The following is a 15,055-nucleotide window of genomic DNA, read 5'->3' as shown; positions in this document are numbered from 1 at the left end:
CTTCCACAATTTCCCATTAGTGAATTAAAGAGGGGACCTGCATCTCACTTCAAAATCTAGTAGCCCCAAATAAACCTGTTGAACTATAACCTGGTGTTGTGCGATTTTTAACTTAATCCCATCAAAATCTTTCGTATATATATAAAAAAAATCACTATTTCTGTTGTGTGCAAATCTTCTCTGCACTTAACACACTAAAAGTGTGGGAGTCCAGATTAGAGTGTTGCTTGAAAAGCACAGCAAGTCAGGTAGCATCCGAGGAGCAGGAAAACCGATGTTTCGGGCAAAAGCCCTTCATCAGGAATGGGCTTTTGCCAGATATGTCAATTTTTCTGCTCCTTGGATGCTGCCTGATCTGCTGTGCTTTTCCAGCACCACACTTTTCAACTCTGGTCTACAGCATCTGCTGTCCTCACTATCTCCTATTCATATACCCATCCAAATGTCTTTTAAAATGTTGCAATTGTACCAGCCTCCACCACATCCTCTGGCAGCTCATTCCATACGTGTACCACACTCTGCGTGGAAAAGTTGCTCCTCAGGTCTCTTTTATATCTTTCCCCTCTCACCCTAAACCCGTGCCCTCTAGTTCTGGACTCCCCAGTCCCAGGGAAAAGGCTTTGCTTATTTACCTTACCTATGCCCCTCATAATTTTGTAAATCGCTATAAGGTCACTACTCAGCCTCCGACGCTCCAGGGAAAACATGCCCAGCCTGTTTAGCCTCTCCCTATAGATCAAATCCTCTTACCCTGGCAACATCCTTGTAAACCTTTTCTGAACCCTTTGATGTTTCCAATAGGAAGGAGACCAGAATTGACTGCAATCTTCCAACAGTGGCCTAACCAATGTCCTGTACAGCCGCAACATGAGGTCCCGGCTCATGCACTCAGTACTCTGACCAATAAACAAAAGCATACCAAATGCCTTCTTCACTATCCTATCTACCTGTGACTCCACTTTGAAGGAGCTATGAACCTGCATTCCAAGGTCTCTTTGTTCAGCAACGCTCTCTCAGACCTTACCATTAAGCGTATACATCCTGCTAAGAGTTGCTTTCCCAAAATGCAGTACATCACATTTATCTAAATTAATCTCCATCTGCCACTTCTCTGCCCATTGGCCCATCTGATCAAGATCCTGTTGTAATCTGAGGTAACCCTCTTTGCTGTCCACCACACCTCCAATTTTGGTGTCATCTGCAAACTTACTAACTGTACCTCTTATGCTCGCATCCAAATCATTTATGCAAGTGACAAAAAGTAGAGGACCCAGCACCGATCGTTGTGGCACTCCACTGGTCACAGGCCTCCAATCTGAAAAACAACCCTCCACCACCACCCTCTCTGGCTTCTACCTTTGAGCCAGTTCTGTATCCAAATGGCTAGTTCTCCCTGTACTCCATGAGATCTAACCTTACTAAGCAGTCTCCCATGGGGAACCTTGTCGAACACCTTACTGAAATCCATATAGATCACATCTACTGCTCTACTCTCATCAATCTTCTTTGTTACTTCATCAAAAAACTCAAATCAAGTTTGTGAGACATGATTTCCCACGCACAAAGCCATGTTGCCTATCCCTAATCAGTCCTTACCTTTCCAAACACATGTACATCCTGTCCCTCAGGATTCCCTCCAACAACTTGCCCACCACCGACATCAGGCTCACCGGTCTATAGTTCCCTGGCTTGTCCTTACCACCCTTCTTAAAGAGTGGCACCACGTTTGCCAACCTCCAGTCTTTTGGCACCTCACCTGTGTCTAATGATGATAGAAATATCTCAGCAAGAGGCCCAGCAATCACTTCTCTAGCTTCCCACAGAGTTCTAGGGTACACCTGATCAGATTGTGGGGATTTATCCACCTTTATGCGTTTCAAGACATCCAGCACTTTCTCCTCTGTAATCTGGACATTTTGCAAGGTGTCACCATCTCGTTCCCTTTATCTTCTATATCTTCTAGTCTTTATCTTCTATATCCTTTTCCACAGTAAATACTGATGCAAAATACTTGTTTAGTATCTCTCCCATTTTCTGTGACTCTACACAAAGGCTATCTTGCTGATCTTGGAGGAGCCCTATTCTCTCCCTAGTTACCCTTTTGTCCTTAATGTATTAGTAAAAACCTTTTGGATTCTCTTTAATTCTACTTGCCAGAGCTATCTCATGTCCCCTTTTTGCCCTCCTGATTTCCCTCTTAAGTATACTCCTACTGCCTTTGTACTTTTCTAAGGATTCACTCGATCTATCCTGTCTATACCTTACGTACGCTTCCTTCTTCTTAACCAACACCTCAATTTCTTTAGTCATCCAGCATTCCCTATACCTACCAGCCTTTCACCCTAACAGGAATATACTTTCTCAGGATTCTTGTTATCTCATTTCTGAAAGTGTACCATCTCAATATTGTCTGATGTGAACTTCAATTTATTGATACTACTTTATCATTCATTGCAGACATTATCAGTCATAAAGCTTGGGTCTAGTCAAACCTCACTGCTGTTTAAGGATATGCCTAAGTCATTCAACCACAATAACTTCTAAGTCCATTGATAGGTCTGTCAATATACAAATAAAGATAACATATTTTTTGAAATGTTAAAACCCAAAATACTGTCACTTGCCCTTTCCTCTGAAAGCGTACCAATTGATCAGTTGTAGTTTTCTCGTGTTCTTTTAGATTTCCAGCAATTGCAACTTTCCCTTTTATTTTTCTTCTACATTTCTATTACCATTACAAAAACATTCCATATCAGCTTGTTAAGAAATGTCAAAACAAAGTGGGTAGTGCCCAAATGCCTTGTTCAGTTCATTCTAAGATACTGTCATACACAGTCCATACTAGTTTTCTAATAGAATTCTTTACTAATGCTGCGTGTAATTAAGTTATGTACTCATTATGATATTCAGTTTTCCACCTCATACAGTCCATATGTTAGGAATACATTGTATGCGCCCACCTGTCACACTGGCGACATTGTATAATAAGCTCCTCTTCTCTGTAATTCTTATTGCAGACTGGGCAGACAGTCAAGCTGGCACAAGGAGCACACTGTGTATAATTGTTCTGCCATTCACACTTGAAACCAGGTGAGGTTGCCCCACACTGCACACAAGAAACACACCTAATGAACGAAGAAAAAGCAGCTTGTAACACAAAAGTGTAGCTTGACCTGAACAGATACACTTGAAGAATCCTACAATGCTTCCATGATTAAGGACTGAAAAATGAACTTTAAAGAGGCTAAATCTCACAGATAAAGCAACAACTTATTCTGTATGTAAAAGAATCATAGTACAAAGAAAGGACACAATTCTTAAGAATGACTGTTACTTCATATTTGAAAAATGGTTTAAGTGAGAATATTCAAACAGTTTAAAATCAATTGCCATATAAATAACATGAAACCAATTCTACTGGCATATAATCATGAAAGAACATTGATTATTAAATACAGATTCATATATATTAATGTTAACAGATAGAAAATTCATAGAAACCCTACAGTGTGGAAACAGGCCATTTAGACCCATCAAGTCCACACCGACTCTCCAAAGAGCATCCCACCCAGACCCATGCCACTTACTGTATCCCTGTAATCACGCATTTTCCATAGTAACCCATCTTGCCTACACGACCCTGGGCACTTTGGTCACGTTCAATTGCACAATCATCTAACCCACACAGCTTTGGAATGTGGGAGGAAACTGGAGCATCTGGGGGAAGCCCACGCAAGCACGGGGAGAATACACAAATTCCACACAGTCGCCCAAGGCTGAAACTGAACCTGCTGAGAAGCAGCAGTGCTAACCACTGAGCTACTGTGCCACCCTATACAACACCATTTATAAACTGAGAGACTGACCAAAACTAACCTGCTATTTTTGTTGATCAGGTTATTATACAAGCATATCCTTAAAATATTAATCATGCTGCTTTCTTAACATATCCTTTAATATTTCCTGGTGCTGCCCTGACTGACAAAAACAAACTTCCCTTTTTTTAATAGTATATTTTCAATTATACCCCAATTAGAAATATTTCAGTAGAGATGTGCAGGATATTTTTCAAATAAGCAATGTATTGCCTTTTTCTGTTATTGCTTCAACTGTACTTTTACTAAAATACAAATCTTACTCAATAAAACTTACCATCGGCATTTCCAGCCACCTTTAGGAACGGTCTGTAAAGGTGGATCCAGGCAATAGGTATGATAGCTGATGTCACAATCGTCGCAGAGAAGTAAACGGCCTGGATCAGAGGCCTTCCCACAGGATTCGCACACTGTACACTCTAGGCATCGCCAGCCTTTACTCAGTACCACTTTGGTGATCTGTCCAGTAGGGAAAAAAAAATCTCAATGCTTATCCTCCACACCAATTTTATGTGCAATTGACATCTTAAATCTCTTGACTGATAGGTCAGCTCACCCCTTCTCATTCTATGTGCACTTGCAGTCATTCACAAATTAGCTATCCACAGATTACAAACAGCAATTTAAGAACATTTCTATACAACGTTTAGCAGAATATATTAGCAAAGAAGCTAAGAACAGCTGCTCTATCTAGCAGTTAAGGCTAACAATCGGTTGATCTAATTGACAAAATCAGAATAGTAGCTGTTGATCTAATTGACAAAATCAGAATAGTAGCTATGTTCAGAAAAATGCTGTGTGTGAAGAATACTGCCAATGATCATTGAAAATGTTCTAATTAAATAAATAGGAGAAATGCAGTCAAGAATAAACCCAGAGCTATGATATGGTCACACTGAATGTACTGAATTTGGAAAACAGTGTTTCAGTACTTCAATATGGGCGGCACAATGGTTAGCACTGCTGCCTCAGTGCCAAAGACCCGGGTTCAATTCCCACCTCAGATGACTGACTGTGTGGAGTTTGCACATTCTCCCAGTGTCTGCGTGGGTTTCCTCCAGGTGCTCCAGTTTCCTCTCAGTCCAAAAATGTGCAGGTCAGGTGGATTGGCCACGCTAAATTGCCCATAGTGTTAGGGGCAGGGGTAAATGTAGGGGAATGGGTCTGGGTGGGTTGCGCTTCAGCGGGTCGGTGTGGACTTGTTGGGCTGAAGGGCCTGTTTCCACACTAAGTAATCTAATTTTATCTAATCTGCTACGCTACATGTGTGGCACTAAATAGTCCAAATCCCTGGTTGGTATGGAAACAGTTAATCTTAACCAAGGCAGCAATAGGATCAGTGCAATTGAATTGTGGATCCTTTAGACTGTCAAATTATGCCTTAGCACAACTTATCAACTTCTGAAAAGGGAAAAACCAAAAGAAGCCAAGAGAAAAAAAAGGGGGGAATTGGTTGTTTTTGGCAAAGAAATGAAAATCAATATATTTGATTACTCAACATTAATTAAACATGTTTTACAACTTTAATGGTAAACGTGCTTTAACTGCATAGTCATACAGCACGCAAACAGGCCCTTCTGTCCAACTAGTCCATGCTGACCACATTCCCGAAATAAACCAGCTCCACGTGCCTGCATTTTGCCCATATATCTCCAAACCTTTCCTATTCATGTACTTATCCAAAATGTCTTTAAAATATTGTAACTGTACCTGCATCCACTATCTTCTCTGGCAGTTCATGCCAAACATGAACCACTCAGTGTAAAAACATGTCCTTTTTCAAACTTACTCCTCTCACCTTAAAAACATGCTGAGGTTTGAATTCCCCCGCCCTTGGGAAAAGACCCTTGCTATTGACCTTTTCCAAAACCCCATTCTGAGCAACATCCTGAAGCTTTTCTGAACCTTCTCCAATTTAATATCATCCTTGCTCCAACAGGGCAGCAGAACTGCGCACAGTACTCCAGATGAGGCCTCACCAACATCTGAAACACAAAGCCTCTGAACTCTTGTTGTAACACTTCTGAAAGCCTCTCACTTGTCAGCCATTCCTTGACCTGCGAAAGTTTGCTCCAATCAACTTTTGAAAGTTCTCGTTTCATACCATTAAAATTTGTCTTACTCCAATTAAGAACTTTAACTTTTAAGGGTTATCCTTTACCATAACTATTTTAAAAGCAATATAATTATGAGCCCTAGTCTCAAAGTGTTCCCTACTAACACTTCAGTCACTTGCTCTGCTTTTTTCCTCCAAGAGAAGGTCAAGTGTTGCTCGTGCTCTAGCTGTACATTTACATATTGATAAAGAACATTTTCTGTAACACACAAACTCATCGTCATCCAAGCCTTTTCCACTATGGAAGTCCCAGTCAGTGTCTGGAAAATTAAAATTCCCTATTCTTACACAGAACTTTCTGTATATTTGCTCCCAAATTTCTCTATGACTCTTTTTGGGAGGGGGGAGAAGAGGTTTCCTGTCTCACAATCCTATCAAGGTGATGCCCCTGTCTTATTTCCAATTTCTACCCATATAGGATATTTCTGAGGATTATCCAGTGAAACGAAGTACAATAGTGTTTTCCTTCCTTTCTTTCCTTCCAATAGCACCTAAAACCCAGACTAGTGAGCTGATAGTCCTGTCCTTTCCTCAGCTAAGCTTCTGTAATAGCTATGACATCCCAGTCCCATGTTCCCATATATGACCAGAGTTCATCAACCTCACCTGTAAGACCTTTTGCACTGAAATCAATGCAGTTTAATTCTTTAGTTACCTCGTTCTCTATCTTGTTGTCTGTCTTTGCTAACTAAATTACTCTTTGATTCAGAGCCATCCACAACTGTCTTTCTATTTTTAGTGCTACTCAAGAACTCCATTCCCCTTCTCTACTAGTTTAATATAACTAGCAAATCTTCCTGCCAGGATATTGGTCCCTTTCCAGTTCAGATGAAACACATTCCTTTGAAATGGTCTTTTCTGTCCCAATGATCCACAAGTCTAAATCCTTGCACATTCCACCATCTCTTCAGTCACTGATTTATCTGCCCTATCTTTTTACTCCTACTCTAATTAGGACAAGGCCCCAGAAGTAAACCAGAGATTACTGTCTTTGAGGGTTTGTTTAGCCCTATATTCACTCTGCAAAGCCTTAACCTTCTCCCTAAAATGTTCCTACTATGTGGACAACAAGTTCCGGCTTCTCACTCTCCCCTTTGACAACGTGCTTCAACCATTTTGAGACATGCTTTGCCGTAGCACCAGGAAGGCAACGTACTATTCTAAATTCACACTCACGGCTGCAGAATCTCCTGTCTGTGTAAAAGCAAATAGGCTAATTATGCAGTAAAAGGTAAAGTTGCCAAACTATACCAGGCCATAGTGCTGCTGTCTCAAGAGAGAGACACGATTTGCAATGGTTTCACTTGAGGGTTATCCTGCCTCAGGCAAGGAAAGGGGTTGAGAGAGTAAATTCGTCATGGTTATCTCAGCCAGTGCAGAAATTGAACCCATGTGATTATCATCACTCTGCATTGCAAAAATTATGCATTACCTTTAAAGCTAACAAAACTATAAAGGATAGAGTTGATAAAGTCTTTATGAGGCACACATTCTTGTGTATCTCATATTCAACTCTTTACTGACAATATACTGCAAAGACTCTAATGTAAATTGACTTTCCAAGTTGTTTTAGGAAAAAGGTTAACATTTACACAATATCTTTGAGGGACTTGTAACTAGGACATAGATGCCAACACACCTAACCTAGCTCTCAAAATAAACCACAAGGTAATTGAGGAAGCAGTGCCAATGCCAGCTACTTTTTTTCTCTCTATTTTGTTTTTAAGGAGGTTCCCTTAGCCTCCAATAGACTCTCTTGACATTGGCTGAGCCTGGGATTTTAGTGCTACTAAAATGGAAAGAAAGGAAGGGCGGGGGTCTATTCAAAAATGTCATGCTGACAGCTTCGAGTCCTTCAATTAGACTTCAGTGCACAAAAATTGCATTGTGTTCATATTTGCAAGATCCCACTGGCAAAGATGATGTGGTCACCCATTTAGGTAAAGTTCTCTGTGGAAGGTGGTCCCTGCATCCAATTTCCATGTACAGTGTTTTATTAGTTTTCTCCATCCTGTTACTATCCCTCCTCAAAAATGCACAGTCTATATTCTTCCTATCTTAACTGGCAATTCAAAGCTGGACGAAATTTGCCAAGTGTAACTTTTTCAATAATTAATAATTGGAGGCTTTCGCTAGACCTGTAAAGATTTGGGGCTGAACAAATATGCCTTTGAACTTTGGAAAAAAACACCAACTTTGATGTGAAGTACATGTAAAACTATGGAGTTCTTTAAGCCAAAAACCTTGCCATCAGCTTTTACACACAATCAACTGTCATATCCAATTTGTAAAAGGCATTTCTGCACAGTCATATCAGAGCAGTGATATCTGTGGTCCAATGAAGACACTTTAGCACTTACAAGTATGATACTAATTGAATGATTAATTCCCCCAGATTACTAATCAGGGGAGCTTTGGAAAAGCAAAACTTTGTCCAGGAATCTTTATGCCTCTTGATTTTGGCACTTTCAGGTTGGAATGAGTGCTGTTGACCAAGATGCAAGTAGCACAATTACTGACATAGGTTGGCTTACGAATTCTCAGACATCTAAACAAAAAAAATTATTGGGAAGCTGGATTGCACTTGCTATATTAGAAATTAAAGACGGGATTGGAATTTAAGTGACCTACAGCACTAGAGAACTTATATTGAAGGAGACCATTCAGCTTATTCTCTATCTGCTGGCTCTTTAAAACAGCAATTTAAAAGAGCAATCAAAAATAATTTTCAGGGCCTTCCTCTCTTCCTTATCTCTGTAATCCTCCTGTATCAAACTTGTATCAAAATTCCACTCTTTCATAACTTTAAACACTTTCGTAAGAAGTTCTTAAAGGAAGAGCATATAGTCAAATTATAGTAGTCAGCACTGTCTATTGGCTGTCTAAGAGAAGCATGTGAACCTTTTAATCGACTTGTTTCACTCGACTGGTGTATGTGCAATACGGTAGATAATTACATGGGGCATGCAATGGATGGGCACCTTTAATGGATAATGCTGTTTTGAATAATTTCACCTCTTCTCTCAGATTGTGATTCAGAATTAGTTCCAATTGCAGGCAACACATCTGGTTTAATTTTCTCTACATTACTCAGGTATCAGGGTCTCAGCACGAGTAGCAAACATCAAATGTTGAACATAAACTAAAGTTCACCATAGGGCCTAAGAGAGCACCTTTCAAATCCACAATCACTTACATCTAGAAGGACAAGGGCAACAGGTACTTGAGAATACCACCCTCCAAGCCACTCACCACCCTGACTTGGAAACTTACTGCCATTCCTTCACAGTTGTTGAACCAAAATCCTGGAATTCTCTCCCTACTAGCATTGTGGGTCAACCCACAGCAAGTGGACTGCAGCTCTCCACCACCTTCTTCATAACAATTGGGATGGGCTGGCCAGCCAGTGACGCCCAAGTCCCACAAATGAATAAATAAAAAGTATACTTCTTGAGAAGGGACTATTTCTTCACCTCAGTTACCAAGAGCAGATATGGACAGTGAGGATATAATGGAAATTAAGATACAAGTTTCGAAATATGTATATAGTCAAAATGTATGGATTACGTTTTGGACATGAAGTGCAGGATCCGAAAAGTTAGGACTGACCTCTTTGGAAAAGTGAAGGTTGAAATACAATCTAAGAGGTTTTCAAGGAAAAAAGATTTTGACAGACTTAATAGACATTTCCTCCAGCAAATGGCTTTTACTTGGAGAGCACAGACTCAAAAACTTGGTAAAAAGTAAGTTGCAAGAAATTGCTTCACAGTTCAGATCTTCCTGCTTAACTTATTCAAAGAATTTGGTCACCACTGGCCCAGCTCTAATTGTCCTTAAGAAGCGAGTCACCTTCATGAGGTGCTGACATTCTATTGATACTTTGGGAATAACAGTTCAGTGGAACTGTGTGGTTTGCAGGATACTTTGGAGTAAAGAGCCAGCCATGTTTACTGTTGGTCAGAAATCTGGAGTCATGCACAAAACAGACATTAGTGACCCAGACTGGTTTTTCATGACAATTTGTCATCACTATCGATACAAGCTTTATAATTCTAGATTTATTAAACTAACTGAATTTGAATTTCTAGCTGCTGTGAGGTTTCAACTTACATCACCAGAATCTCACTCCAGCCTCTGCATGTCTGTTCAGTAACACAACCACAAAGTACAAGTGCAGTAATTGAAGCCGAGATGCTTGCGGTCATGGAATATTTTGGTTTCTTATTCTCTCATGGAATGTGGTTGCCCCTGGTTGGGCTACCATTATTGCCTTATTTGCCCTTGTGAAGATGGTTGCGAGCTGCCTCCTTGAACTGCTGCAATCCACGTGCTGTAGGCTGACCCACAAAGAGGGAATTCCAGGCATTTGACCCAGTGACACTGAAGGATTGGCAATATATTTCCAAGTCAGGATTGTGTGGTGCTTGGAAAGGAACTTGTACATAGTGGCGTTCCCATGTATCTGCAGCCCTTGTGCTTCTAGATGGAAATGGCCGTGAGTTTGGAAGGTGCCGTCTATGGTTCTTTATTTGGAGTTTACCTTTTAGGATAGTACATATTATTGCTACTGAATGCTGGTGCTGCAGGGAGTGAATGCAGTGCCAACCACCAGGCTACCTCATCCCAGATGGTGTTAAGCTTCAAGTATTGCTGGAGCTACACTCATAAGACAAATGGGAAATATTCTATGTTGATTTGCACCTTATAGTTAATGAACAGGATTTGGGGAGTCAAGAGATGAGTTACTCACTGCAGAGACTTGAGCCTCTGATCTGCACTTGTCGCCACTGTATTTATCTGGCAAGACCAGTTGAGTTTCTGGACAATAATAAGCACCAGGATACTGGTAGTTGGGAAATCGATTGATGGTAACTCTATGGAATGTCAAGGGGTGGTGGTTAGATTATCTCTTATTGGAAATAGTCATTACTTGGCGTTTGTGTGCACAAATGTTATTTGCACTTTTCAGCTTAAGCCTGGATATTGTCCAGATCTTGTTTCATTGGAACATGGACTGCTTCAGTATCTGAGGAGTTGCCAATGATGCTGAACATTGTGCAGCAATCGATAAACTTACCCAATTCTGACCTTGTGAAGGAAGGAGATAATTGATTAAGTAGCGAGGATGGTTGGGCCAAGGACACTATCCTTAAAAACTCCTGCAGAGATTCCTGGAGCTAGATGAATGACCTCCAACAAACCCAACTATTTCCAGATACGACTCCAACTCCAAAGGATTTTGCATCAACTCTCACTGATTCCAATTTTCCTAAGGCTCCTTGATGCCACACTCAAACAAATATAGTCTCGATGTCAAAGGCTGTCACTCTCAACTCACCTCTGAAATTCAGCACTTGTGTTCATGTTCGAATGGAAGCTGTAATGAGGCCAGGATCTCAAAGGCCATTGTGGTACCTAAATTGGGTGTCAAGTGCTGCTTGAAAGCACTGTTTATAACGGCTTCCATCACTTTATGATGATCGCAAGTTAGCTAATGGGACAGTAATTGGCTGGGTTGGATTTGTCCTGATTTTTTGTGAACAGGACGTATCTGGGCAATTTTCCACATTGTTGAATAGGCGCCAGTGTTGTACCTATATGACAAGTTCTGGAGCACATATCTTCAGTTCTCTTGCCAGAACATAGTCAGAGCTTATTACTTTTGCAGTATCCAGTACAATCTCTAATCACTTCTTGATATCATGTATAGTGAACTGAAGTGGCTAGTATCTTTGATGCTGGGAGCCACCGGAGGACGACAAATTGGATTATCCATTCAGCACTTCTAGCTGTAGATTTTTGCGAATGTTTCAGCTTCATATTTACAAGCTAAGATCCATCTTCTGAAGCAAAAATAACTCTTACCTTAATACTGACACAGTAGGGATGATAACACTGGCCACACTGAGAGCAAACAAGTAGTCGGCCTTCTGAACCTTTCCCAAAGCTTCCACAAACAACACACATATCCTGAAATTAAATTGATCAACAGGTCAAACAATGCCTATCTATTTTTTCTTTTGGAGAGTAAAGAATCAAATAAAAAACTTGTACTTTCAATTTATTCAGAGGATTTAAAAAGATTAAAACGTCATGATAGTGGTTAAGTGATTGATAACCTTCATATCCCCCTGCTCAATAGCTTTAAAATGCCTCAAAAACCAATCTGTTGACTTGATCAGAGTTACCCTCCTAAACACCCAGCAGTCCAACATCTTTTTCCTTAATATATTTCAAATATTTATTTAGAATTTTATCTTGCATTTAGAGTGCTTTACAACTGTAAACTTGATAAATGCTGCAAATAAATTACTGTAGCAAAGACCCTATCACTGTCTCTGTTTTATTAGTGATTATAATCAACTCTTTAGTGTTGCAGAGTTAAGTCAAACTTGAGCTTCCACTATTTTTAACCAGTGTTTAAAGGACACATGGGTGAGGGTAAAGCAGTTGATGTGGTGTATATGGATTTCAATAAGATATTTGATAAGGTCCCCCACAGTAGGCTATTGCACAAATTACGGAGGCATGGGATTGAGGGTGAGTTAGTGGTTTGGATCAGAAATTGGCTAGCTGAAAGACGACATGGGGTGGTGGTTGATGGGAAAGGTTTATCCTGGAGTTCAGTTACTAGTGATGTACCGCAAGGATCTGTTTTGGGGCCACTGCTGTTTGTCATTTTTAGAAATGGCCTGGATGAGGGCGTAGAAGGATGGGTTAGTAAATTTGCGGATGACACTAAGGTTGGTGGAGTTGCGGATAGTGTCGAAGGATGTTGTGGGTTACAGAAGGATATAGCTAAGCTGCAGAGCTGTGTCCCGAGTCTCGAAATGGAGTTTAATGCGGAAAAGTGAGAGGTAATTCACTTTGGAAAGGGCAACAGGAATGCAGAGTACTGGGCTAATGGTAAGATTCTGCGTAGTGTAGATGAACAGTCACCCAGGTTGATTGAGTTATTAAGGCGGCATACAGTGTGTTAGCTTTTATTTGTAGAGGATTTGAGTTTTGGAACAATGAGATCATTCTGCAGCTGTACAAAACTCTGGTGCGGCTGCACTTGGAGTATTGTGAACAGTTCTGGTGACCACATTATAAGGATATGGAAGCTTTGGAAAGGGTTCAGAGGAGATTGTTGCTTGGTATGGAGGGAAGGTCTTATGAGGAAAGGCTGAGGGACTTAAGGCTGTTTTTATTAGAGAGGAAGTGATTGAGAGGGGACTTAATTGAGACATATAAGATAATCAGAGGGTTAGATAGGGTTGCCAGTGACAGCCTTTTTCTGAGGATGGTGATGGCTAGCATGAGGAGACAGCTTTAAATTGAGGGGCGATAGATATAGGACGGATGTCAGGGGTAGTTTATTTACTCAGAGCAGTAGGGGCATGGAATGGCCTGCCTGCAATAGTAGACTTGCCAACTTTAAGGGCATTTAAATAGTGATTGGATAGACATATGGACGAAAATATTCAACGTTCATTTGTTCAGGATTTTTTCCACAGTATAAATCTGTCATGCTCTTGCCCACTCACTTAATTCATGACATTTTGCAGGTCATTTGCCTCCTCCTCGCACTTACCCTGTCACCTAACTTGGTACCAGTAGATAACTTGAATACGTGACATTCTGTTGCCTCAACTGAATCATAGTTTCCATGTACAGCATGGAAAAAGACCATACGGTCTAACTTGCCCATACCCACCAGATATCTTAAATTAATCTAGTCCCGTATGCCAGCATTTGGCCCATATCCCTCTAAACTCTTCTTATTCATGTATTCATCCAAATGTCTTTTAACTGTTGTAACTGTACCAGCCTCCACCACTTCCTCTGGCAGCTCATTCCATACACGCACCATCCTCTGCATGAATAAGTTGCCCCTTAGGTCCCTTTTAAGTATTTCCCCTCTCACCCTAAACCTCTTGTTCTAGACTGTCCCACCCTGGGGAAAAAGACCTTGTCTATTTACTCTATAATGTCAGTCCTCAGCCTTCAACACTCCAGGGATAACAGCCCCAGTCTGTTCAGCCTCCCCAAATAGCTCAAATCCTCCAACCCTGGCAACATCTTTTCTGAACACTTTCAAGTTTCACAAAATCCTTCCAATAAGAGGGAGACCAGAATTGCACACACTTCCAGAAGTGGCCTAACCAATGTCCTGTACAGCTGCAACAAGACTTCCCAACTCCTACACTCAATGCTCTAACCAATAAAGGGAAGCATACCAAACGCCTTCTTGATTACCCTATCTACCAGTGACTCCACCTTCAAGGAGCTATGAACCTGTACTGCAAGGTCTCTTTGTTCAGCAACACTCCCCTGGACCTTACCATTAAGTGTATAAGTCCTGCTAAGATTTGCCTTTCCAAAATGCAACACTTCATATTTATTCAAATTAAACTCCGCCACTGATCATAAACTGTCAATAACCAAGGCCAAGGCATATAGTCTTTCAGTACCATCACAGGCTCAAAGTCTGCCATTGAAAAGTGACTATTTAGTCCTATTCTGTTAGCAAATCCTCAATCCATGAACATATTACCCCAATCCCCAGAAGCCCTAATTTTTAAGACTACATTGTAGACTGTTATAGGTTAAAAAGATTTCTGCTAATCCAATAATTTATTATTTAAACTGAGGACATTCCTTACCTGTTTCAAGGTAAATTTGTCACTTGTAGAGAACAAAACAACAGTGTTATGCATTGAGTTTTCATCCTCATCCTTATTGACAGTCATTTCCATGGCACCAACCTACAATGGAATGTGCATAATTACTACTAGTCATCTTTTCTGATTTAAAAAAAACCCACATTTGTCTTTAAAACACAAAGGGAAAAGTACCCAGTGACATTTCTTAGCATGGTGTTACTACAGGACATGCTTCAAACAGTGCAAGTAAATTGCTGTTTTATTAAATCTAAACAGGTTGAATATTTGTATATCAATAGGATTGCCATGATCCCTTGCAAGAGCAACCTCTTGAAACTCCTCTTGCAATGACCCTTATAAGGAAATTATCCCATCAGCTGGCAATCCAATGTTCTGCTACATCATAGTCTCAATCA

The 15,055-nt window shown here is 40.5% G+C and overlaps 1 protein-coding gene across 9 annotated transcripts in view; it reads right to left on the bottom strand.

Moving 5' to 3' along the window:
- Positions 1-15,055, bottom strand: part of kmt2ca (lysine (K)-specific methyltransferase 2Ca) — a 506,051-nt gene that overhangs the window by 153,387 nt on the left and 337,609 nt on the right. For all 9 annotated transcript variants that reach the window (XR_011961410.1, XM_072576253.1, XM_072576251.1 and 6 more), the window contains 4 exons: positions 14,640-14,741; positions 11,857-11,961; positions 4,153-4,334; positions 2,961-3,125 (listed from right to left, as the gene is read on the bottom strand). Coding sequence is in view for 8 of the 9 variants with exons in the window: in XM_072576253.1 (XP_072432354.1) it covers positions 2,961-3,125; positions 4,153-4,334; positions 11,857-11,961; positions 14,640-14,741 (554 nt within the window). In the remaining variant the exon portion in view is untranslated. The remainder of the gene's footprint in view (positions 1-2,960; positions 3,126-4,152; positions 4,335-11,856; positions 11,962-14,639; positions 14,742-15,055) is intronic.

This window comes from Chiloscyllium punctatum, chromosome 8 (genome assembly GCF_047496795.1).
Source record: "Chiloscyllium punctatum isolate Juve2018m chromosome 8, sChiPun1.3, whole genome shotgun sequence".
NCBI classification, from domain to species: domain Eukaryota; kingdom Metazoa; phylum Chordata; class Chondrichthyes; order Orectolobiformes; family Hemiscylliidae; genus Chiloscyllium; species Chiloscyllium punctatum.
The sequence above is the reverse complement of the archived record's forward strand: the minus strand, read 5'-3'. Positions and strand labels throughout refer to the sequence as shown.